Below are 25,557 nucleotides of genomic sequence, written 5' to 3' on the forward strand. Positions count from 1 at the left end.
CAGTTGGTAAAGAATCTGCCTGCAATGCAGGAGGCCTGGCTTTGATCCCTGGGTTGGGAGGATCCCCTGGAGAAGGGAATGGCAACCCACTCCAGTATTCTTGCCTGGGAAATCCCATGGACAGAGAAGTCTGTTGGACTCTACAGTCCACGGGGTCACAAAGAGTCAGACACGATTTTGCGACTAAACCACCATCACAAAGTTAAAATGAAGTGGTACTTAAACTGGAGTAATTAATTACCACTGGGAAACAAATACGAGATGTCAGCATTTTTTAAATAAAAGTTTTTATAGTTTTATTAAAGAAAAATAGATGTTTATTGTTGAAATTTTTGAATTAGTCATAATAGAGAAAGGTATTACCCTAAGTCCCACCTTTGAAAAAAGATTTACCAGATTTTTTCTAGCCTTTGTCTTCACATACACAGCTCAGTGTTTTTGTAAGAAAGAGTTCATACTGTAGACAATGCTTTGAAATCTAAATTTTTACTTGAAATGTTGTAAACATTTTCCTGATCATCAAATAATTTTCATACTATAATGACTGTGTAGTTTTCTACTGTATTGCTATAGCCTAATTTATTTAATGAGTTCCTTCCATGCTGAGCATTTCAGTTCAGTTCAGCTCAGTCGCTCAGTCGTGTCCGACTCTTTGTGACCCCATGGACTGCAGCACACCAGGCCTCCCTGTCCATCACCAACTCCCGGCGTTTACTCAAACTCATGTCCATCGAGTTGGTGATACCATCTAGCCATCTCATCCTCTGTCGTCTCCTTCTCCTCCTGCCCCCAGTCTCTCCCAGCATCAGGGTCTTTCCAATGAGTCAATTCTTTGCATGAGGTGGCCAAAGTACTGGAGTTTCAGCTTCAACATCAGTCCTTCCAATGAACACCCAGGACTGATCTCCTTTAGGATGGACTGGTTGGATCTCCTTGCAGTCCAAGGGACTCTCAAGAGTCTTCTCCAACACCACAGTTCAAAAGCATCAATTTAGGTGGTTTGAATATTATAAAACAGTGTAGTGAACATTTATCAGGTTAATTTTTTGCATACATTTTAATTATCTCCTTAGAATAAACTACTAGAGTAGAAGGATTGAATCAAATGATAGGCATCCTTTTTTTTCCCTATCCAAGTCATTTATTTGAAAAGCCGTCTTATTCCTTAATGTGTATTTATATGCATATGTTGACATGATTTACGTTACATATAAGAGTAAATAGAGTACAGTGTTAGTGGTATAGAGGTGAGCAGAGCTGCTTTCCAAGTGTGAATAGACATAGTTGGTGGAGGAACTCTTTCTTATCTCTGACCTGTATTTTTTAAAACGTTACACAAGCACTGTTGATGCCACACATGCATTTTTCTGAAAATTTATTAAATATTCTTCCATATCCTTAAAATATAATTATAAAAGAAGTGGCCACCATTCATAGTTTAATTTATAAAGTTTGCTTTTAATAATTTAGTAGCATACCTGGTTAAACTATATATATACAGAGAAACATGCTGTGGAATTATGGGTGGCTGTGACTTTCAGAAGGTGAACAGATGGGTTTTTTGTGTTAGGATATGTGTTTAGTGGACTTTTCACATATCTTGAGACATATGGTCAACAGAGTAGGCTGGATAGGCCATGCTTTTAAGGCTTTTGTTACTGTTCATCACTCTGAAGAATGTTCCTTCTCAGGAATACTTTTAGAATACTGAATTTTTCCCAACACTGGATATTGTCAGTTCTTTCCTAACCTCTGATGATTATGTGAATAAAAAAAATCATAGTTTTACTATTTTACATTTTTTAGTAGCTCTTTCATGCTTGTTTATCTTTTTTTAAGGGCTGTTTGCTCCCACAACACTGATAGATGGAAGAACTTCTCTCCTTCAGCCTTTAATGCCCACAGCATAGGCAGAATCAAGAGGAAAGGGGAGTAGACAGATAGGACTTGGAGAAAAATGGAAGCTCTGTGGAGAGGAAGGGAGCGTACCATACCCACTGTGCATAGCATGAGTGCTGCACGGTGTATTTGCTGGCATTGTTCTGATCAGAATGGGAGAAGTAAACATGACAGTAAATAGAAATATACAATCTCTGCTATGAAACTCCTTCTGCTTCATCTCCAACGACAAGTCCTAAACAGTTAAGTGAAGACTTTTTGACATCGCTAGGAGAGTCAGCACAGCCTGTTAGTTAAGAACACATACTCTGGAGTCAGAGTTCAAATCTGGACTTTGTCATTTACTAGCTGCATGAACTTGTTTCTTCAAGCATAAAATGGGATATTGAAAGTGCCACCTCATAGCTTGTTATGAATCTGAAACAATGTAATAAATGTAAAGTGCTTAGAAAGGTGTCTGGTACACACTGATGTATAACCGTTGGTTATATTAAGTGTGGCACATTAAGGCACTTGAAAAGTTTTAGTTGAATACATGCAACATAATAAAAAGCAATAAATATATAAATGCATTCCACTACATGGTGTTTAGACAAGTGGGGGTACTATCATTAATGGATAATTTTCAAAGAAATAAAATCATCAGTCTCAGACAAGTATAAAATATCCCATGTCAAGAAAATTGGAGGTATCAAGGGAGTATTTCATGTAAGGATGGGCATGATAAAGGACAGAAACAGTAAGGACCTAACAGAAGCAGAAGAGGTTAAGAAGAGGTGGCAAGAATACACAGAAAAACTGTACCAAAAAAGTCTTGATGACCTAGATAACCATGACGGTGTGGTCACTCACCTAGAGCCGGACATCATGGAGTCTGATGTCAGGTGGGCCTTAGGAAGTGTTAACTACGAACAAGGCTAGTGGAGGTGATGGATTTCCAGTTGAGCTATTTCAAATCCTGAAAGATGATGCTATGAAAGTGACTCAATATGTCAGCAAATTTGGAAAACTCAACAGTGACCACAGGACTGGAAAAGGTCGGATTTCATTCCAGTCCCCCCAAAAGGGCAATGCCAAAGGATGTTCAAAGTACCACACAATTGTGCTCATTGTACCTTCTAGGAAGGTTATGCTCAAAAGCCTTCAAGCTAGGCTTCAGCAGTATGTGAACTGAAAACTTCCAGATGTACAAGCAGGGTTTTGAAAAGGCAGAGGAACCAGAGATCAAATTGCCAACATTTGTTGGATTATAGAAAAAGCAAGGGAATTCCAGAAAAATATCTACTTCTGCTTCACTGATTACTTGAAAGCCTTTGACTGTATGGATCATCACAAACTGTGGAAAATTCTTAAACAGATGGGAATGCCAGACCACCTTACCTTTCTCCTGAGAAACCTTATAAAAGATTTTACTTTCCTGGACTCCAAAATTACTGTGGACGGTGACTGCAGCCATGAAATTAAAAGACACTTGCTCCTTGGAAGTAAAGCTATGACAAACCTAGACAATGTATTAAAAAGCAGAGATATCACTTTGTCAACAAAAGTCTGTATAGTCAAAGCTACGGTTTTTCCAGCAGTCATGTATGGTTATGAAGGTTGGACCATAAAGAAAGCTGAGCACTGAAGCATTGACGTTCTTGAACTGTAGTGTTGGAGAAGACTCTTGAGAGTCCCTTGGACTGCAAGACGATCCAACCAGTCAACCCTAAAGAAAACCAACCTTGAATATTCATTGGAAGGACTGATGCTGAAGCTGAAACTCCAATCCTTTGGCCACCTGGTGCGAAGAGCCAACTCAATATCAATGTATGACAAAACCCACTGAAATGTTGTGATGTAATTAGCCTCCAACTAATAAAAAAATAAATAAATAAGAAAAGACCCTGATGCTGGGAAAGATTGAAGGTGGGAGGAGAAGGGAACTACAGAGGATGAGATGGTTGGATGGCATCACTGACTCAGTGGACATGAGTTTGAGTAAACTTTGGGAGATGGTGAAGGACAGGGAAGCCTGGTGTGCTGCAGTCCATTGAGTCACAAAGAGTCAGACATGACTGAGCAACTGAACAACAACCAGAATCTCAGCCTCAACACGTAGCAGTGTGTAAAACAATCCCTTTGCTTCATTGGGTATCAGTGACCTTTTCTGTAAAATAACAGTATCTGGTTCACAGGAGCTCTTATAAAGTTGAAATTAACATGTGTCTATGTGTGCCTCATAGGAGACATTCAGTAAGTGGTAGCTATTACTATGCTGAACAGTATTGTGCTAATTATAATTAGCTGAATCAACCAAAGAGTAGTTGTTTGGTTTTGCTTCTGCCACACCCAGTCAACCTAGGTGAGTTACATGCAGCATTAAGTACAGCCCTGGGGAAGGAAAGTGCACAGCTGCCAGGGAACATGGAAAAATATCAGCCTGATTAGAGGAGGTTACTTGGTAGATGCTGGGAAATAATGCTGAGTACGTTACATCCAGCCTCTGGAGGTGCCTTGGAATCCGAGCAGAGGAGTTGGGGGCTCTGTCAGTAGCATCCAACTCAGAATCATCTCAGAGGAGTTGGGGCTCTGTCAGTAGCATCCAATTCAGAATCATCTGCAGATTTCTGGTGCATGCCCGTGTGCTAATTCGCTTCCATTGTGTCTGACTCTTTGCAACCACATGGACTATAGCTCACCAGGCTCCTCTGTCCATGGGATTCTCTAGCCAAGAATACTGGAGTGGGCTGCCATGCCCTCCTCCAGGGGATCTTCCCAACCCATGGATAGAACCCACTTCTCTTATGGCTCCAGTACTGGCAGGCAGGTTCTTTACCACTAGTGCCACCTGGGAATCCTGCAGATTCCTGGGTTTCACCTCAAATTCACTGTAATAGCTGGCAGTTGGGAATCTGTATTTTATCAAGTTACCCAGATGCTGCTTGAGCACATTGAAGCTTAAGAATCACTACTGCCCCGCTTCCCTGATGGCTCAATGATAAAAAATCCCCCCTGCCAATGAAGGGGACATGGGTTCCATCCCTGCTCCAGGAAGATTCCACATGCTTTGAGGCAGCTAAGCCAGTGTGCCACAACTACTGAGCCTGTGCTCTAGCGTCTGGGAGCTGCAACTACTGAAGTCCACATGCCCTAGAGCTGTGCTCCACAATGAGAGAAGCCACAAGAGAAGTCTGTGTACCATGACTAGAGAGTAGCCCCTTGCTCTCTGCAACTAGAGAAAAGCCTGGGCATCAGTGAAGACCCAGCACAGCCATAAATAAATAAATAAAGCAAACAAACAAAAAGAATCACTACTGCAGATAAAAGATGTAAATCGTATTTGGAGTCATCTTCTTGAAACACTGAAGTAAAGTGAAATAGGGAGTCTTCCAGCCACTGTAAAGAATAACTTTCTGGATGAAAAGATGAATGGGGCACTGAAGGAAGGAGGGAATTGACAGGAGTAGGCCTAACCTGTGACTTGAGTGATGAAGAACTTAACTAGGGTGGAGGTTAATATAGACAGGAATCAGAGACTTTCAACATCATCGGTAAAGAGGGAGAATTTAATGACTAAGCTGCTAAGAGATTCAAAATGAAAGACAGCAGGTATTCAAAACTGATGTCATGATTTTAAGTCCAGGTGGAGAGAGGAATAGAGATTCACTGACACGGGTGGAGAATGGTCAGTTTTGTGGAAAGATAAAGTTAAGTTTGGAGCATGTTAGAGGATGGTGGTACTTTTAAGTGGAAACTTACAGGAAATAATTGAAGGAAAGTGGGGACTCCAAGCTGGAATGGCAGATCTTGGTTTAGGTGAAACTTTCAAGGAGCATTCTCAGATAAGATTTCTCTGTTTCACTTCCTCTTTAGATTGTTGATACATGTTATTTCACACACAAAGAGTTACACAAGCTAAATGCTCATCAATTGAGAAACCTAAAATGAGTGTTTTAAATTTAGACATTATCTTACCTATTGAGAAAAAGAAAAGCTGTATTTACAGGTTATTTCAGAGATCAAAATGTATGGCCTCGTTGATAAAGTGAACATAGTATTTTTTTCTTTCTAGGAAAGATGTAAAGTTTTTAAGGGTTATGCAGGCAATTGGATTTTTTTACAATTTGAGTCATTAGGGAATCCTGTTGGCTCAGATGGTAAAGCATCTGCCTGCAGTGTAGGAGACTCAGGTTGCATCTCTGGGTTGGGAAGATCCCCTGGAGAAGGGAATGGAAACCTACTTCAGTATTTTTACTTGCAGAATTCCATGGACAGAGGAGCCTGGTCGCTACAGTTGATGGGGTCACAAAGAGTCAGACATGACTGAGCAACTTTCACTTCACTTCAATTCAGGCAGTTGGAAATTCGTCCCAGTCAGATATTGGGCAAAATGCTTGGTTATTGAACTGAATTTTAAAATGATACTGGACAACAGATAGCCTCTCTGTACCTCTGGAGTTAAGCCTGTTTCTGGTAAATTCCTGGACTCAATTTCCAACTATGTTACAGTCTGTGCATGAGTGTATGCTAAGTTGCTTCAGTCATGTCCGACTGTGTGTGTGTGACCCTATGGACTGTAGCCTGCCAGACTCCTCTGTCTGGGATTCTCCAGGCAACAATACTGGAGTGGGTTGCCATGCCCTCCTACAGGGGATCTTCCCCAGCCAGGAATTGAACCCGTGTGTCTTGTGTCTTCTGCATTGACAGGTGGATTCTTTACGACTAGCACCACCTGGGAGGCCCTCTAGTCCTTTGAGAGGCTAATGAAGATCCTTAGCTATGTAGTATAATCTGAAGTCAGGAAGGTTGATTCCTCCAGCTCCATTCTTCTTTCTCAAGACTGCTTTGGCTATTCGGGGTCTTTTGTGTTTCCACATGAACTGTGAAATTTTTTGTTCTAGTTCTGTGAAAAATGCCATTGGTAATTTGATAGGGATCACATTGAATCTGTAGATTGTGTTTGGTTGTATAATCATTTTCACAATATTGATTCTTCCTACCCAGGAACATGGAATATCTCGCCATCTGTTTATGTCATCTTTTATTTCTTTCATTAGTGTCTTATAATTTTCTGTGTTGAGTTCTTTTGTCTCCTTAGCTAAGTTTATTCCTAGATATTTAATTCTTTTTGTTGCAGTGGTGAATGGGATTGATTCCTTAATTTCTCTGATTTTTCGTTGTTCGTATATAGAAATGCATGTGATTTCTGTGTATTGATTTTGTATCCTGCAACTTTGCTAAATTCACTGATTAGCTCTAGTAATTTTCTGATACTATCCTTAGGGTTTTCTATATACAGTGTCATGTCATCTGCAAACAGTGAGAGCTTTACTACTTCTTTTCTGATCTGGATTCCTTTTATTTCTTTTTCTTCTCTGATTGCTGTAGCTAGGACTCTCTATGACATAAATCAAAGCAAGATCCTCTAAGATCCACCTCCTAGAGTAATGGAAATAAAAGCAAAAGTAAATAAGTGGGACCTGATCAAACTTAAAAACTTTTGCACAGGAAAGAAAACTGTAAGCAAGGTGAAAAGACCCCTCAGAATGGGAGAAAATAATAGCAAATGAAACAACTGACAAAGGATTAATTTGCAAAATATACAAGCAGCTCATACAACTCAATACCAAAAAAAAAAAAACAAAACAAAAACAACCAAACAACCCAATCAAAAAGTGGGAAAAGACCTAAGCAGACATTTCTCCAAAGAAGACATACAGATGGCTAACAAACACATGAAAAGATGCTAACATTGCTCATTATTAGAGAAATGCAAATCAAGACTACAATGAGATATCACCTCATACCACTCAGAATGGCCATCATCATTAGGGTTAGGGTTAGGGCTAGGATTAGGGTTAAGGGTTAGGGTTAGGGTTGGGTTAGAGTTAGGGTTAGGGTTAGGCCATCATCATGGCTATCATCAAAAGTCTCCAAACAATGAATGCTGGAGAGGGTGTGGAGAAAAGGGAACACTCTTGCACTGTTAGTGGAATGTAAATTGATACAGCCGCTATGAAAGACGGTATGGAGATTCCTTAAAAATTAGGAATAAAGCCACCATATGACACAGCAATCCCATTCCTAGGCATATATCCTGTGGAAACCAAAACTGAAAAACACACGTGTATCCCATTGTTCATTGCAGCAGTATTTACAATAGCTAGAACATGGAAGCAACCTAGATGTCTATCAACAGATGAATGGATAAAAAGTTGTTGTATATATACACAATGGAATATTACTCAGCCATAAAAAGGAACACCTTTGAGTCAGATCTAATGATGTGGATGAACCTAGAACCTATTATACAGAGAAGTAAGTCAGAAAGAGCAAGATAAATACCATATTCTAATACATAGATACAGAATCTAGAAAAACGGTACTGAAGAATTTATTTATTGGGCAACTGTGGAGAAATAAACATAGCAAATAGACTTATGGACATGGGCAGAGGGGAGGAGAGGGTGAGAGGTATGGAAAGATAACACGGAAACTTACATTACCATATATAAAATAGATAGCCAACGGGAATTTGCTGTATCGCTCAGGAAAACTTAAACAGAGACTCTATCAACCTAGAGGGATGGGTTGGGGAGGTGGATGGGAGGGAGGTTCAAAAGGGAGGGTATATATGTATACCTATGGCTGATTCACGTTGAGGTTTGACAGAAAACAACAAAATTCTGTAAAGCAATTATCCTTCAATAAAAAATAAATAAAAATAAAACAGATCCTTAGCTAATATGGAACTGTGGTCTGAAAATGAAAAGTTAAGAGTATGCCCCAAATCTCAGACTTACTTAGTCCACTGGGAGATGTCTCAGTGTTAAATATGTCCTTATCCCAAACTATTGATTCCAAACGACTGTCTTCATTGGAGTAGAACTTCAAAAGGGTATATGACATCTTTCACTGCTCTTATAAGGGATACATATTTCTAACCAAGATAAAATTGTTATAAAAAAAAGCAAATTTGGTTGCATTTTAACTTTTGTCTTGATCCTACTTTTAGCAAAAAAAGAAAAACTATATTGCAATCATTTAGTATGTCCAATAATTAAAGGATTTTATGCATCATTGTGTAAGCAAAAAGATGGGCGTAGTCCCAGAGGAAAATAAGTCTTTAGTAGATTTCTAAACTCGAGACTGTGCCATACTCATGCATAGATTAGAATTCATATAAATTTTTATTGTTGTCTGATATTCAGTAGTATGTATTTTCATACAGTATATTTGTAAAGAATACTGACTGTAAAACACATTATGCATGGAATCTCATTGTGTATTAAATATTTATTAAATCTAAATGAGTAGCATCTTTGCATTTTTAAACTTGAATTTATATCTTTGTGTTATAAAACTCATTGTTTTGAATAAATTTATATTTGATTCCTGTTCTTAACATACTATGATATTTATGTCAATTAATTAAATTCATTAATTAACATCTTTATAGGCATTTTGGGGGATATTTTAGTGTACAGAAATTCAGAGCAGATCCAAATGTATTTTCTACCAAGTGTTTTCCTTAAACTTTTGGATTGCATCAGGTGTGCGAAGAGTACATAAGCACATTCATTCATTTGATGTTCGTTTGTTCTGTGTCAAAAATGCAGCAGGAAGCAAAGCATGATATGATTAACTGACATTTTATCTAGCCTGGCCTATATCAATAATAATAATAGTACCCTACCCTCAAAGAGTAATTTTGACCAAGACTTGTTATAATAAATTAATAAAACCTATAGATTGCTTGTAGAAGCAGAGGTTATGGAAGATATTTTGTTGCACAGCTGAACTTAGAACTCATATTTTAATTAATTGCTACTAGTTTTCAAAATTACGGAGACCTACACTTTCAAGTTTGGGATTTCTCTTTCTTGAAAGTTCACATCACCAGCAAACGCAGTGTTTGTTTACTTAATGCTATAAATTGATTTGACCTGTGGGAGAAGGCCAGTTTAGTGTGATTGGTGAGAAATGTCTGAGCCTCGTCATTGCAGTTGCTAATATTTTATAATCTATGACTTTAGAATCTTTTTTTAAAACTTTGCACCATTAATGAGAGGTCTTTATCTTTTTATCTGTACACTTTTTTCCAGGTATTAGGGAAAAAGCCAGAGCTTAGGGATGGAGAAGATGATGATGACATCAAAGCAGATATAACTAATAGGAAAATGGCTAAACTCTACATGGTGAGTTCACTGGTAGGAAGTTCTGTTGTTTTTATTGGACAGGTTGGTGCTGGGGAGACCTGCTGGGGAGGGACTGTTTACCACAGATGACAATGCTCCTCGTTGCCCTCAAAGAGAAGTGTGTGGGAAGAATTTGTTCTGTGCTTTAACACAGTTATTTAAAACTCCTATTTCTATTACTTTAAAATTTTTTATTAAAAATAACAAATAATTTGCTGTGATTTAAATTAAAAAATTATACATACTGTTGCTGTACTAGTTTGCATCAGTTCCGCTCAGTCCTCAGTTGTGTCCGACTCTGCGACCCCATGGACCACAGCACGCCAGGCCTCCCTGTCCGTCACCAGCTCCCGGAGTCCACTCAAACTCATGTCCACTGAGTCAGTGATGCCATCCAGCCATCTCATCCTCTGTCGTCCCCTTCTCCTCCTGCCCTCAATCTTTCCCAGCGTCAGGGTCTTTTCAAATGAGTCAGCTCTTTGCATCAGGTGGCCGAAGTATTGGAGTTTCAGCTTCAACATCAGTCCTTCCAATGAACACTCAGGACTGATTTCCTTTAGGATGGATTGGTTGGATCTCCTTGCAGTCCAAGGGACTCTCAAGAGTCTTCTCCAACACCACAGTTCAAAAGCATCAATTCTTTGGTGCAAAGCGCAGCTGCTGCTCCTTACCTTGGACGTGGGGTAGCTCTCTTGGCCGCTTGCCGCTCCAGCTCCTTGCAGCCGCTGCTCATCGCTCCAGCAATAATATATCCTGATATTTTACATTCAGTACAATGCAGTCAATAAAGTGTTTCCTTCATAGAGTAAAAAGACGGTAAGCTTTTTCTTATGAAATCCTAATGAGCTATAAAATTGTGACCTTACTTGAAATATCCTGTTTAGCTATCATGAAGTCTTTATTTTTATAAGAGGGCAAGGCTATCAAATCAAACAGCTGGAAGGAAAAAAGGTAAAAACTGTCCTGGGTGTTGGCAGACTTAGTTCCATGTTAACTCTGTGGGAAGGACTGCCTGGGTGACCTTGGCCAAGACACGGCCATTCTGGGCCTTAGTTTTCTTATCTGAAGAAAGAGAGATTAAATTGGAAGACTACCTAGGTTCCTTCCAACCCACAGTTTTATGATTTTATTGCTGGTGAGGATAACAAAATCCACACGATGTACCAGGTGAGGAGACTGGTCACATGGCATCCGTTAGGCATTCCCTCCCTTTGTAACTTTCCAAGCACATGATCTGGAGCAGACCACAGTCTCCCTGTGGAACTGAGTCCCTTTCTCATCTCTGACAAGAAGGACTTCTAGTCTCTGCTCTTTAAACGAATGGGCTAGCTCAGACACACTGATTTTTAAATGAAGTTCAAGTTACTGTCTTGTGTAGAATAACTTCCTTTTTTGTAGAAAGAAAGGAGAAATAGATTCTTTTCTTCTAGACGGCAAAGGAAAATGTCTTTACCACTCCTAAATGCTGATAATTTTAATATAAGCCACACAGAAATTGTTATTCTAAAGATTTTGTGACTGCTTATTTTTTATTATTGGGTTTCATTTTTATTATATTTATTTATTTTTAATTAAATTATTTATTTATTTTTAAAAACAAATTTATTTTAATTTATATTTATTATTTTTATAATTAGAATTGGGTTTCTAAAACCCAATTTCAAGAGTTTAACAAACACCTTTTATGTCACCTCGTTAAATAAAGCTGTTCTCCCCTCAGATAGCATCATGAGAGTAAAGAAATAAGCATGAACATGTTAATCTTGGGGCTTCCCTGGTGGCTCAGTTGATAAATAATCTGCCTGCAATGCAGGAGACCAGGGTTCAACCTCTGGGTCGGGAAGATCCCTTGGAGAAGGGAATGGCAACCCATTCCACATTTCTTGCCTGGAGAATCCCATGGACAGAGGAGCCTGGCAGGTTACAGTCCATAGGGTCTCAGAGAGTCAGATACAACTGAGCGACTAACACACACATGTTAATCTTGAGTCAATGCTCTCTCTAGTGGGTGTATCATGTATTGCATACTTCTATTTCTGTCCTGAAAATAATTAGGACTAGCTGAACAGGGCTTCCCAGGTGGCGCTAGTGGTAAAGAGCCTTCCTGACAATGCAGGAGACATCAGAGACTCAGGTTCGATCCCTGGCTAGGGAAGATCCCCTGGCAAAGAGCGTGGCAACCCACTCCAGTATTCTTGCCTAGAGAATTCCATGGACAGAGGAGCCTGGCAGGTTACAGTCCATAGGATCTCAAAGAGTTGGACACGACTGAAATGACTTAACGCCACAACACAGGGCTAGGAAGCTGAGTCACCTAGGGTGGTTTCTAAAAATACAGAATTCAAACCCCACCGCAGTGCTGTAAAACCCCACCACTCATCTAGGGAGGACCCTCAAATCTGCATATTTAACAAGTGCCCAGGTGGATTACCTTGCAGCCTACCAGGCCTTGAAAAAACTGAGTTCTAACCTAGGAAATTTTGTTAAGACTTTGTAAGCTGTAAGTCTCCAGCTTTAAAAAAAAAAAAAAAAAAAGGTTCTGTAGCCGTTTCTAAACTTCGGAAGTCTCGGTAAGTTTACTTGTGACATAGATGTCACAAGTTTTATTTTACGATGTTTTATTTGTGACATGAGATTTACTTTGATAATTTATACAAAGTATTTAAGGAGATTACAGGCTCCATGTTGAAAAAGTCTGTAAGCATAAGCTATAATGCATCAATGCCTTCCTTACCACAGTGTCTGGCCTATGGTAGTACTCAGTGAATATTGAATGAATGAACGTTTAAGCTTCAGCTTTCTGTGTGTGTGATGAGTACAAGGTTATCTATTTCAAAGATTTTTATAAAGACTAAGAAATAATCATGTAAAGTTCATTGTGTGGCGCCTGGTATATGTGAAAAACTGAAACAAACTTTATCCATGATTATTATCACTATTATTTTCTGTGTTGAAACTTAGCTTTTTATTAGTAGTACTTTTATGCTAAAGGGCTTTGAGAAAATCTTTTCCAAGGTATAACTGGGTTCATGAGGGATTTTTTTTGTCTTTGTTTTCTTTGAAATAGCTTTGTTGAGATATAACTTACATATGATATAGTTTATCCATTTAAAGTGTGCAGTTCAGTGGTTTTTATTACATGTACAGTGTTGGCAACTGTCACCACGATCACAGTTTAGAACTCACTGATCATCCTCAAGTAAGCTCATGGTTTTCATGTCAGGTTTCAGATGCCAGTGGCTCCATGAAAGTGAGTCTGGTGGCAGAAGAAAACCCCTTCTCCATGGCGATGCTTCTGTCTGAAGAATGCTTCATTTTGGACCATGGTGCTGCAAAACAGATTTTTGTATGGAAAGGTAAAAAAAAAAAAAAAATGCCATTGGCATTGTTGACATACTTCAGATTTATATGTATTTCTTCAGAAAGATAAATAAAACATCTTTTCTGACTTAAAAAATTGCTTACCTCTCTGCATGATCTATACAATACAGACATCAAAACCATATTTTCTTACTATTAGCCTTGTTTACCAGGGATGATGGGGTAAAAGAAAGTCTTTGGGCACTAGAAATAGAATTTTTTTATATATTGTATATTATAATATTGTTAAACATATTTAGTATACTAGGAAGTTTTTGTCATTTTTCAGTATTGTAGTTAAATTAAATTCTAATTATGTTTAATTTTTGGTGCACAAGTATCTCTTAATGATGTAATATCTTGCCTCTAAAATTCTCTTTCATTTATGTTGCATGTTAGGTAAAGATGCTAATCCCCAGGAGAGAAAGGCTGCCATGAAGACTGCTGAGGAATTCCTAGGGCAAATGAATTATTCTACGAATACCCAAGTACGTATGGAAATGAACTAGCTAGGAAAAAATTTTTAAATTTGGGAGCTCATGACATCACCACAAAACTTATGAGCGAATTTAGTTCAAAAAAGCACACACAGACGTCATTCTTACCTATGTGCGTGCAGGGTTATGTGCTGTGCGCCTAGAACTCTCTGTGGAGGATGGAATTTTGCAGAAATAGGAGATTAGACTTTCCATGGGACTCTGTGATTAGAATAAAAAGCCCATTCACTAACTGCACAGGCTTTAAGTCCAGATGGTCAAGCACAGTTGAATTAACTGAGAGCATATATCAGTTATTCCTTAGAGCAAGTTGTATAAACAGGGACTAACTCCAATACTCTGGCCACCTCATGCCAAGAGTTAACTCATTGGAAAAGACCCTGATGCTGGGAGGGATTGGGGGCAGGAGGAGAAGGGGACGACAGAGGATGAGATGGCTGGATGGCATCACCGACTCGATGGACGTGGGTTTGGGTGGACTCCGGGAGTTGGTGATGGACAGGGAGGCCTGGCGTGCTGCGATTCATGGGGTCGCAAAGAGTCGGACACGACTGAGCAGCTGAACTGAACTGAATGCCCGGAAAATAGTTGCCTTCATGGAGATTAACTTAGACACTGACTAGTTGCTCTTCTTTTCTGAATCTCCTAGCTTCATCTTTTTTCTTCATTTTTATGTCCCGGCAAAAGTAGCTCAAGGAGATAATTTCTTTCAGGTCATGGGCCTCCTATGAACATAATATAGAAAAACAGTCAAACTTATTTGACTGTAATGGTAACATATGAAATGACTTGATTCTTCTCTCAAACATCCACATTCATTGGCGATTACTTTAGCTATAAGAAAAAAAGCAGGGTTGAATTGTTTTAGCTTCATATATGATACTTTTCCTTTTGCATTCATATAAGGATTCCAGTTTCTAAGTTTGCATTTGTCATCTTTAAAAAAAAGGATCCTCCTTGCATTTCCTTAGTTTTTTCTCCACAACTAGATTAATGTTTTTCTTTGGCCTCTTATTTTTCTGTTTATAATTATTATTGTTTAGTCACTAGTCATGTTCAACTACTTGCGATCCCACAGACTATATCCTGCCAGGCTCTTCTTTACATGGAATTTCCCAGGCAAGGATACTGGAGTGGTTGCCATTTCCTTTTCCAGGGGATCTTCCTGACCCAGAGATCAAACCCATGTCTCCTGCATTGGCAGATTCTTTACCACTGCGCCACAAGGGAAGCCCAAACCAGAGCAGCTGAACAGAGACATGAGCCCTGGACCCTTGGATTAAAAGTCTGATGCTTTACCCACTGAACTAATAATAGTAATAATTTTTTACATTTCAGATTCAAGTTCTTCCAGAAGGAGGTGAAACACCAATCTTCAAACAGTTCTTTAAGGACTGGAGAGATAGAGATCAGAGTGATGGCTTCGGGAAAGTGTATGTCACAGAAAAAGTGGCCCAAATAAAACAAATTCCATTTGATGCCTCAAAATTGCACAGTTCTCCACAGATGGCAGCCCAGCATCATATGGTGGATGATGGTTCTGGCAAAGTGGAGGTACTTACATATTTCTCTTTATTTGTTTGTCAAGCCCATTTATGCCAGTTTATGTGGAAATATAACTTCAGGAAGCTACACATTGTAAAATGTGCATTTTAATGATTAATAAAGATTATCCAAGACTGTATATTAAACCAGGTAGTTGAAAGTTGGAAGACGACGTTGTCTGACCTTCAGTCCTGGTGTATAGTGCGTTTGCTGAGATTCTAAGAAGCCAGGTAATTTGTGTGAGATCACCTAATCACCTTAGAGGCCTCCAAGGAACCCAGCTGCCTCCATCTTGTTTCCTGGTCCAAGCCTGCAGAATAGACTTGGCCAGTGTGGGTACATTGCTCCGAAAGCTCCACGGACTTAAGTCTGTCCTTCCCTTGCACCTTCGGGATGTTCAGAAAGGCAAATTCTGTGTTACATGCCAACCTCACAGATGTTTCTGGAGTATTCAAAATGAATTTGTTGATTATTGCCATTTTCTGACAAAAACTGTTGAAACCCACCTAAGAATTCTGCCTAACTAAAATCTCTTCATGTTTGGTCTACCGTTGAGTCGTCTAACTTAAGGGGAACTGTGTAAGATCGCTTCTGTCCTAGAGAATGCTGGTGGCTCTCCACAGTCTTCCTGAGAACATCCATCCTTAGCTGGGCCTCCCAGGCCTTCCACAGCCTCGAGGGCTCCTCCCCTCCGCCATCTGGGTGACATTCCCACTCCTCCTCTGTAACTCAGTTAAGTCACAAGCTTCATCTCTTCTGAAGAGACTTCTCTCTGCACTGAAATGTCTCTCTCTGTTCTCAAGCCAGAAGTCATGTTCTTCACAGATTCATTGCAGAAGTACCACAGGATTGTTCACTTACTTAGAGATTTCTCCTCCCAGACCTCTTGTCGTTCCTTGAGGGAAGAAATTGAATAATCTATCTCTTCATTCCCAGAGCTTATCACACACTGCTCAGACCAAAGTCTATAGTAAGAGATTTAAGAAGGTGTTTTTCCCCTTTTCAAAGGCTTCAGGTGTGAGTCTAAGCTGGGCAGGGCTTATGGGGACTGCAAAGAGAGAAGTGCCTCCTGTGGCCGCTGTCAGAGGGTTATCAGCTTTGGGGCCCGAGTCTGTGTCCTGCTCAGACATCCTTTTCTGGAGCTCAGCGCAGCCAGAGAGCCCCGTGGTGGACATGGATGCCCAGCTCCAAATGTGTCCTGGCTGCATCAGAGCGTAGTGTTCTGAGATGTCCTCCCATGCCACCCTGGGAAGCTGACATCCAGGGTTTTCTCTAGGATTTTGGGTTTAGCCGAGCCATGCTGCCGTTGTTCCTCTGGGATGGAGCAGGAAGGCTGCTCTCTGAAAGCACTGCTCTGCTCCACTCCACTTGCTCATCTTCAATTTCAAAACAGAGGATCTATCCTGAGCCTCCCCGGGATGCAGGCAGTGTCTGCGATCTCTCACTCATGTGTTACTTTCCCATTTCATTTACAACTCTCCTCTCTCCAACTTTTAACCTTTAGTTAAAAGTATCTTTAGCTTGTGATGAGGAGGAGGAAATAGAAAGTAACTAGTTCTGCCTGCTTCTATCTTAGTCAGTCTTATGGCACATTTTGAAAATAGAAGTCATGCAAGTTGGCATTTTTATTGTTTGGTCACAATCTGCCACTCTTACCTGGGAAAAAAACAGTCTCATGCCTTAAAGCACAGGGAAGGAGAAGTTTTAAAAAATTGCCTCCCAACTGATGAAAAATTTACATAAGTTAAGAGATGTATTTCTGAGATGACTATTTCGGTTTGTTGTTTCACTCGAGTGTCATGTTATTTTCACTGATCAATCAAACAATAGTTATTTATTAACCAACAGGCTCACAACTGAGATAAATACTACAAAGGGTGTAAAAGAAAAAAGTATAAAAGAACTATAAGCGTGTAAGAAGTCAATAACCAGATTGACAAAAATGTCTTCCTGTTGCTTGATTTGTAACTAGTTAGAAAAGTAAAAGGTTTTTAATGACAGATCTAAACCAAAATGTTTTTTTAAACCTTAGAGAAGTATTATTAGATAAAGAAGATTTTTATTTTGAGACACATATTTATTCCTTTTAGATTTGGCGTGTAGAAAACAACGGTAGGGTTGAAATTGACCGAAACTCCTATGGTGAATTCTATGGTGGTGACTGCTACATTATACTTTACACTTATCCCAGAGGACAGATTATCTACACCTGGTAAGTTTCCCTCTTTCATAAAATCTCAAGTTTTGTAGAGGCGACATTTTGCTCCAGAGTTAAATTTCATTAAATTCCATGCAATGTGGGATAAAAAATTATCCTATAATTTAGCCTAGTGAGCTTTGTATAACAAGAATGTCGTATTTTCTTCTAGTATGATTTTGGCTATGTTTTTGTAGCTGCTGTCCATGAGCAGTTTAGATAACAGTCATCCTTACTAATTTAGGAGAAAGGTTTTGATAGCTGAAGGGGAGTGTTCATTTAGTGGAGATGTAGTTGAATAACTTTTCTCCTTTGAAAGCTAACAACACTCCAACTGGCCAGCATCAGGTACATTTTAACAATAAGTTAAAATTCACAGAGGCTCATCCTGATTGGAGTTGCAACATTTCAATGAATCAGATACTCTAAGGCATGTATATAATTTATGGTTCTATTTCAGACTCTGGAGATCTCAAACTGATTCATCCTTATTCTTTGTCCTCATGAAATTCATAGCAGTACTAAATAAAAAATACTATTGCTTCCATTTCTTATCCTTTTTTTGCATAATGATTTGAGTTAATTGAAGGTTAAGTTTATTTCCCTGGTGGCTCGGATGGTATAGAATCTGCCTGCAATGCAGGAGACCTGGGTTTGATCTTCAGGTCAGGAAGGTCCCCTGGAGAAGAAAATGGCAACTCCAGTATTCTTGCCTGGGGAATCCATGGACAGAGGCGCCTGGTGGGCTATGGTCCATAGGGTCGCAAAGCCTCAGGACATGACTGAGTAACTAACACCTTCGCCTTCAAGTTGACTTAGAGTCAGTGCCAATGGGAACGTCCAACCGAGTAAGTGAAGTACACAGAGCATGCTGGACTAGTCCAAAGGGACGGGATTCTGCAGCAAATCACGTGATGCTGGATTTTCAGACTATTTATGAAGTGAGATCAGATAAAGTGGAATATTGCTGAGAAGACTGAGGAAAAGAAAAGAATTTTCCAAAAAGATATTAAAGCTGAGAGGTGTAGGTTGAAGTTGTGAGGATGACGCAGGATCCTGCCTTTGCCTACGTGGTGGTAGCTGTCTTCAGTGAGGATACTGAATAGACAGGGACTCAGGTGTCTGCTGATAAGCTGACTTTTCTCTATGGTGAGTGTCCCACCGGATGACAGAGTCATCTGTCCTCACAGTGTGACCACTTCCCCCTTATACTGGCCAGTGCCTTGAGCTTAACCAAGATCAGGAGATGAGATGATTGTCCCCACCCCATGGGTTCTTGGTACCCCGAGGGTGGTCTGGAAACCAGGGTTGTCAGCGTCACAGGGGAGCTGGTTAGAAATAGAGAATATCAGGCCCCACCTTTGACCTACTAAAGCGGAACCTGTGTTTTAACAAGTTCTCAGGATGATTCAGAATCACTTTAATGATTGACAGGCACTGCCTTAGGCAATAGCTCCGAACACTAGCTGCACATACTAACCCGGATAATTTTTCCCAAAGCTGAATACCTGGTGCCCTTTTTATACCAAATAAATCAGACCCCCAGTTGGCGGGACTCATGAGTTTCTTATGTACACCATGGCATTAATGAGAACCCCTGTGTTCAGAGACATTTCTGACCCCACAGTCGCATCATATCCTGTCAAAGATGAATATATTTAGCTCTTTAGCTCTGTGTTTAAGATGCCATCTTCATAGCAACCAGTTTTTTTGTGCTAGCAAAATGCTAGATGTTTCCATGTATTATCTCTCTTCCTCACAATCAGGTAATTTTCAAAAGATATAAAAGGAGGGGGAATCAGATAGAGTAAATAATTTAACGCAAAGTCACAACTCTTGTAACGGGTGAAGCGACATTTCACACCCTGACCTGCAGCTGTCTTTAAGGCCTGTCTGCAGCTATCCCCTGGTAGAAGCAATTTCCTTTTCTAAAGTTTTAATTCAGAAAAGTATCTGTGCAAAGCATGGCATCTGTAGGGATAAATTCATTGTAAGTACATAATGAATTTACATTACTTACATTCTGAGTAAGCTTTTCTTTTACATTCTGTTTCTTGGTCTTCCTCTAAATTCTTTTTGGTATGTAAAAAATATAGTTAATAATTGTGGCACTTAGATCAAACAGGAAAGATTAAATAAGTAATTCAAGAGAATGTTTTGAGGAATGAGCAATTTGCAATCCACATAAATAACTATGTGGATATAGATAAGACAGATTAAATCAGGTTATAAATTTTGAATGTAAAAGCTATTCTTTAAATCATTTGAAAGTGTCCATTGAGCACTTTCTGTATGCCAAGCACTGAGCTAGATACTAAAGATACAATGGTGAAAAAAACATTCCCCAAGAATTATACTTAAAGAGAGAAGGATGGTTATCAGCCATTTCAATGAAGTATGAAGGCTTAAGATAAAACGAGGCTGAATGATCTCTGGAAGAGACACTCAAGCTCACTGCTAGGTTATTGGTGAAGGACTCCTAAAAGTGACCTCTAAGTGGGAGCAGAAATGAGAGCAAATAGGAAGGTGTTCCTAGCTCTAATCTATCAGTAATGGTGTATGGCATGAGCAAAGTTAGGAAGCAAAAGATAAAACCAGTGAATGAGAAGCAGCCAAGTGATTAGTTGGGCTTCCCTAGTGAATGCAGACAGTAAAGAATCTGCCTGCATTGCCAGAGACCTGGGTTTGATCCCTGGGTCGGGAAGATCCCCTGGAGGAGGGCATGGCAGCCCACTCCAGTATTCTTGCCTGGGAAATCTCATGGACAAGAGGAGCCTGGCGGGCTACAATCCATGGGGTCGTTTAATAGCACAGATGTTAAATTTGTCAGTTTTGTTGATGTATAGTTTGCAGAACTTTGAAACCTTCCATAAACATAGTGAGGAGGCATTTAGAAAATGCCTCCTGAAGACTAGCTTCAAACTAAACAACTTTTCAGTTTATGTGGTCATTTCAGTCATGGGATATGAATAGATTAAGTCCAAGAGGCAGAGTTAAAGGTGACAAACTTGAATGAAATCACTGCTGAATACACAAATTTGTCTTTTTATTTCTGAAACTACTGATACTCTAAAATGACAAGAGAAAACTAACTTCAGCGGTGATCTTTTCTCTGAAATGTCAAGTAATTGAAATTAAACAAACTTTGATCAGTAGTGATAATGAGTCTCTTAAAGCAGTAAATTCCATTTTCATGCAGCATTTATTTTTAATGAGTAACAAGTACCACCGATTTATAAAGAAATCATATCAAAGTAGATAGCTTCTTTTCTCCCTCTAAGCACAGGATTTCAAAGTTAGAGGCAAAGAGCAATTTTCTTATGGTCTTGATTGCAGTGCAGTCCTTGACTGCCTGGGTCACGGATCCATAAAGCAAATTAGTTTGAATCTGTGTGGGTGGAAGCGTGGTCACTTTGACAGGAAGAGGAAGAAGGGTTTGAGATAAACAGTGAAATATTTATTAAGAGTGTCAGAAGGCAGAAGTTTGCTGAGGGTTTTCACTGTTGCTGATTGAAATACTCCAGGAAAGAAAATAAATAAATAAAATGATGACAAAAGTTTAGTGATGTTGTCTGTTAGCTGGTGTTTTCCTGAAGAAAAAAAAGAAAATGAAGAAATATCCAAGAAATTGCTGAGCTAGGGAATAAAGGACAGGTGATAACAGACCCTGCTGCTTCCTCAGCTGTGTTCCTCCCCACCTGGTGCTTCCAGCGGCTCCCAGAAGTGTTTGCTAGTGTGACAGGCTCATGAAGCATTTCAGCTACTTGCACTAAAAGACTATATCTTCATGTGTGCCCTTATTATGGAAAGCATTTTCTATTTTTTTAAATGTATGTCTGACATGAGCATGTCCTTTTTTTTTCACCCCACTGTACATTTTCATATCAACCATTTGACTCTGTTGGTTCAATGAAATATTCTGAGATAAATGAGACATGCTTCCTACATTCAGTGCTGGGAGGTATGTGTGTGCATGTGTGCATGTGTGGTGTGTATGTATGTATGTATGTGTGGTGTGTGTGTGTTGTCCAGGTTGGGAGCCTATTGTTCATCTGGTTCTGGGTATGGAATAGGTAGGTCACTCTCAAACCTTCAGAAGAAAGAATAGAATTAATTGTCGAAATCCGTTTCCAAGATTGGTGTTCTTCCTGCTAGGTTGCAGTCATATAGAGACAGGAGGATTGGGTACAAACAATGCTCATTGCTTTCACTGGCTTTTCCCTCCCACAGTCATCGAACAAGCAGATCTCCCAGAGGCGGCTGTTGTGTAGGTGAAGCCAGTGTTTGGAGTTAGAGCCATAAGTTATCCTAGAAAGAGAAGTTACCAATGAACTCGATGAACTGATTTATTGACTCCTCTCTGGTCACTGATACTTTAGCTTCTCTTACCATTTTATTCATAATTCCTTTAAAGAATGACCAGAATGACAAAATGGGGGCCTCTCCATTGCCTGTGTGTGTGTGTGTGTGCTCACTTGATTCAATCGTGTCCAACTCTTTGCGACACTATAGACTGCCCGCCAGGCTCCTCTGTTGATGGGATTCTCCAGGCAAGAGTATTGGAGTGGGTTGCCATGCCCTCCTCCAGGGGATCTTCCTGACCAACAGATTGAACCTGCGTCTCCCGTGTCTCCTGCATTGTAGACAGATTCTTTACCCACTGAGCCAATTGGAAAGCCCCTCCATTGCTGGGTCCACACATTTGTTACTATGCTCACCAAATAGTCATGGAAAAATAAAGTGCCTCTAGTATCCAGCCCAATAGATGTGGCTCATATACTACTCAAATGGATTATTTTCACTGTTGAGATTGTTTCCCAAAATAGGCAGCTCCAAGTTGAAATCAGACAGAATAGACAACTTAGCTAAGTTATTATGGAACTAAAAATGGACCCTTGAAATGGAGATTAAAAATATCTGTGATATGTTGTTCTAAACAATACATAGGCGAGATCATGGCTCAGTGTTAGTACTTTAAAAAACAATAGCATCTATGGCTTTTTAATGTCAAAACATCAAGGTTTCTTCTTGATCTTTCATAATAACTCAAGTTTCTGTTTGAAATGCCTACCTTAGAAGATCTTAAAACTTAAATACAAGCTAATTTGTTTTACTTTGGTTCCTCCAGGCAAGGAGCAAATGCCACGCGGGATGAGCTGACAACCTCCGCATTCCTGACTGTTCAGCTGGATAGATCCCTTGGGGGACAGGCTGTGCAGGTTGGGATATTGTTACCCCCTAAACTCATACAAGTTTTGCAAGCCCAATGTCTTGTTAAAACCCTTTTCCCACGTCGAGATGCAGATTTGACACTTTCTAAATATTTCCTTTTTTTCATTTCAGAATTTAAATATTCCTACTCTCATGCCATACTTGTTCTCTCAGATTCTGGAAAAGAGGGACAAATTTTTAAAAATAGAAACAAAAATTGGCTATTAACAGATTTAGAGCCCGAAAGAATCTTTCCTTTAGAATCATATGAGATCAATGGCAGCCTCTTGTTACTAAGTATTAAAACCGTTCTACCTGAGTTATCACTTCCAGCTGATCACTTTCCAGTTTTCAAATATTTATACATTTCAGATCTTTATAAATCAAATCTCTATCTAAATTATTACCTGGTTCAAAGGTAATAATTAATTAGAAAAGCAAGTCTGATACTTTAGTGCATAATATGTAAGATGTGGAGGTCCAATCTGGTCTTCTAGCTGGTTTTCTTTCCATCTTGGTTTTTAGTTCCTAAATAAAGCAAGTTAGACTTAAATTTAAAGATGCATATTAATTTTTAAAAACAAACTAGCATTGTTAATTGTCAATTAACAAGTTAACAAGATTATTAAATTCTTTAAATATACTTAACTATCTGTGAACTTCCCCATGAACTATTTATTACATTCATTTCCTGAATGAAATATATCTAAGAACTGACATCATCAATGTCATTTAATCAATCTTTCAACTGTTCTTACCAAGTGACACAAAACTTTGAAGATATGCATTGTGCCTTATAAATTCTAAATTTCACAGTTAATTACTAATATTTAATACACCCAATGAATGAATTTGTCAACCATTTGAATCCTGAATTAACAATGAAATCATAATGCCTCGTTTTACCACTAGATGGCAGAGTTTTACAATAAATAAAATCGCTATTTTAAACATTCCTTCATACAGTTATTAACAGTACTGAAAAGTTTTCAATTTACCTTTCTCTCTTTCTCTGTCTTTGTCCTTGCTGTGTCGCTTGCGGGATCTTAGTTCCCTGATCAGGGATCGAACCTGAATTCCCTGCAGTGGAAGTGCAGTCCTAAGCATGAACTGCCAGGGAATTCCCCTTTTTCTTTCTTGTTTTCATTCACAGTGGAGAATGGGTTTTAATCAGTAGCCCTCTTTCTCTCCATCCGGTAATTGAGGTTTTCTCAGTGGTATGGGAAATGCTAAGCCAACAGGAGTTTTAGGTACTCTTAGCTAACCTTGCCCCAAGCTTTGGGGTTGTGACTCAAAACACAGTTTCATAATTGGCTACTTGCTTATTTAAATAAATGTCTGCTAACTGCAGGTTATCTGTGGAGTTACTTTCACTGCTCCGTAGGCCTCCCCACGATGGTGTGTACTTCAGCATTCTCATTCACTTGGTTTCTGGAAAAAAAAAAAAAAACCAGACCAAGGTAGGGGAGGTGGTTCAATTTTTGCAAAAGGCAAGGTAATTGAAAAAAATAGGAGACTGACACAAAATTTGAACTCTTCATGTAAATAAATGCATCAATAGTTTATGCAAAATATAGGCAATTCATGTCTAATCCAGTATCTGACTGTTAAACTAATAGATGAAATTAAGTCATTTACCATTTATTTTCTTCAATTTCCTTATCCTGACAAATGATTATATTAAGTAAATCTACTATTACCATTTCCATAGGTAAGTTAAAAAGTAAAAGTCTATTCTGTTTATTTTGCCAGCATTTGATGTTTGGATTGAAATCTTTGTTCACTCCTAGATTATGATGGTGGCCCAGATGGTAAAGAATATATCTGCAATGCAGGAGACCTGGGTTCGATCCCTGGGTTGGGAAGTTCCCTTGGAGAAGGGAATGGCAACCCACTCCACTGTTCTTGCTGAAGAATCCCATGGATAGAGGAGCCCGGCAGGCTATAGTCCATGGGGTCACAAAGAGTCAGACACAACTGAGTGACTAACATGTTCACACGTGTTCATCTACATCTCCAAAAGTGAAAAACAACGAAGTGCTATCCTTGTCATCTTTTATACAAATTACTCTTTTTTTTTTTTTACATCTTTGTGCTAAGATGCAAGTGGTGCAGTGTAGAAGCAGAAAACAGTGCAATGTGGTATTGTACCCACCTCCCCCCGCCCCAGTGTGCTGTATCTGGAATAACGAATGGTTCCTAAGTCAGCAAGGAAGCTGTGCTTGGTTATTATTAACCTATGTTTTCTGTTAATCATCATTCCTCCTGCATTTGACTTTTTATTTACTTTTAATTTTGTTTTCGAAAAGAAAAGTAAGGACGTCTTTGGAAATACAGCCTTCTTTCATTGCCCTCTTTATTACATTTCTTTATCCCCTCTGCCCCCAGATTCGAGTCTCCCAAGGCAAAGAACCTGCTCACCTGCTGAGTTTGTTCAAAGACAAACCGCTCATTATTTACAAGAACGGAACATCAAAGAAAGAAGGTCAGGCGCCAGCCCCCCCTACACGCTTCTTTCAAGTCCGAAGAAACCTGGCTTCGATCACCAGAATTGTGGAGGTAATGTCACGCAGTCTATAAAACCTGCCCTGCTCATGGACTTCCCAGTGGACCCGAGCCATCAGCCAATATTAGTCTTTAAAAAAAAGTGGCAAGTAAACCCCTTTCA

At 39.3% G+C, this 25,557-nt stretch overlaps 1 protein-coding gene across 1 annotated transcript in view; it reads left to right on the forward strand.

The window, feature by feature from the left end:
• The window catches only part of SCIN (scinderin), an 80,509-nt gene that overhangs the window by 41,419 nt on the left and 13,533 nt on the right, over window positions 1-25,557 (forward strand). The window contains exons 5-11 of the mRNA XM_043872620.1: window positions 9,987-10,079; window positions 13,303-13,435; window positions 13,839-13,927; window positions 15,275-15,490; window positions 17,572-17,693; window positions 22,807-22,897; window positions 25,278-25,448. Coding sequence (XP_043728555.1) covers window positions 9,987-10,079; window positions 13,303-13,435; window positions 13,839-13,927; window positions 15,275-15,490; window positions 17,572-17,693; window positions 22,807-22,897; window positions 25,278-25,448 — 915 coding nt within the window. The remainder of the gene's footprint in view (window positions 1-9,986; window positions 10,080-13,302; window positions 13,436-13,838; window positions 13,928-15,274; window positions 15,491-17,571; window positions 17,694-22,806; window positions 22,898-25,277; window positions 25,449-25,557) is intronic.

The sequence above is a fragment of the Cervus elaphus genome, chromosome 18 (genome assembly GCF_910594005.1).
Source record: "Cervus elaphus chromosome 18, mCerEla1.1, whole genome shotgun sequence".
Lineage (NCBI taxonomy): Eukaryota > Metazoa > Chordata > Mammalia > Artiodactyla > Cervidae > Cervus > Cervus elaphus.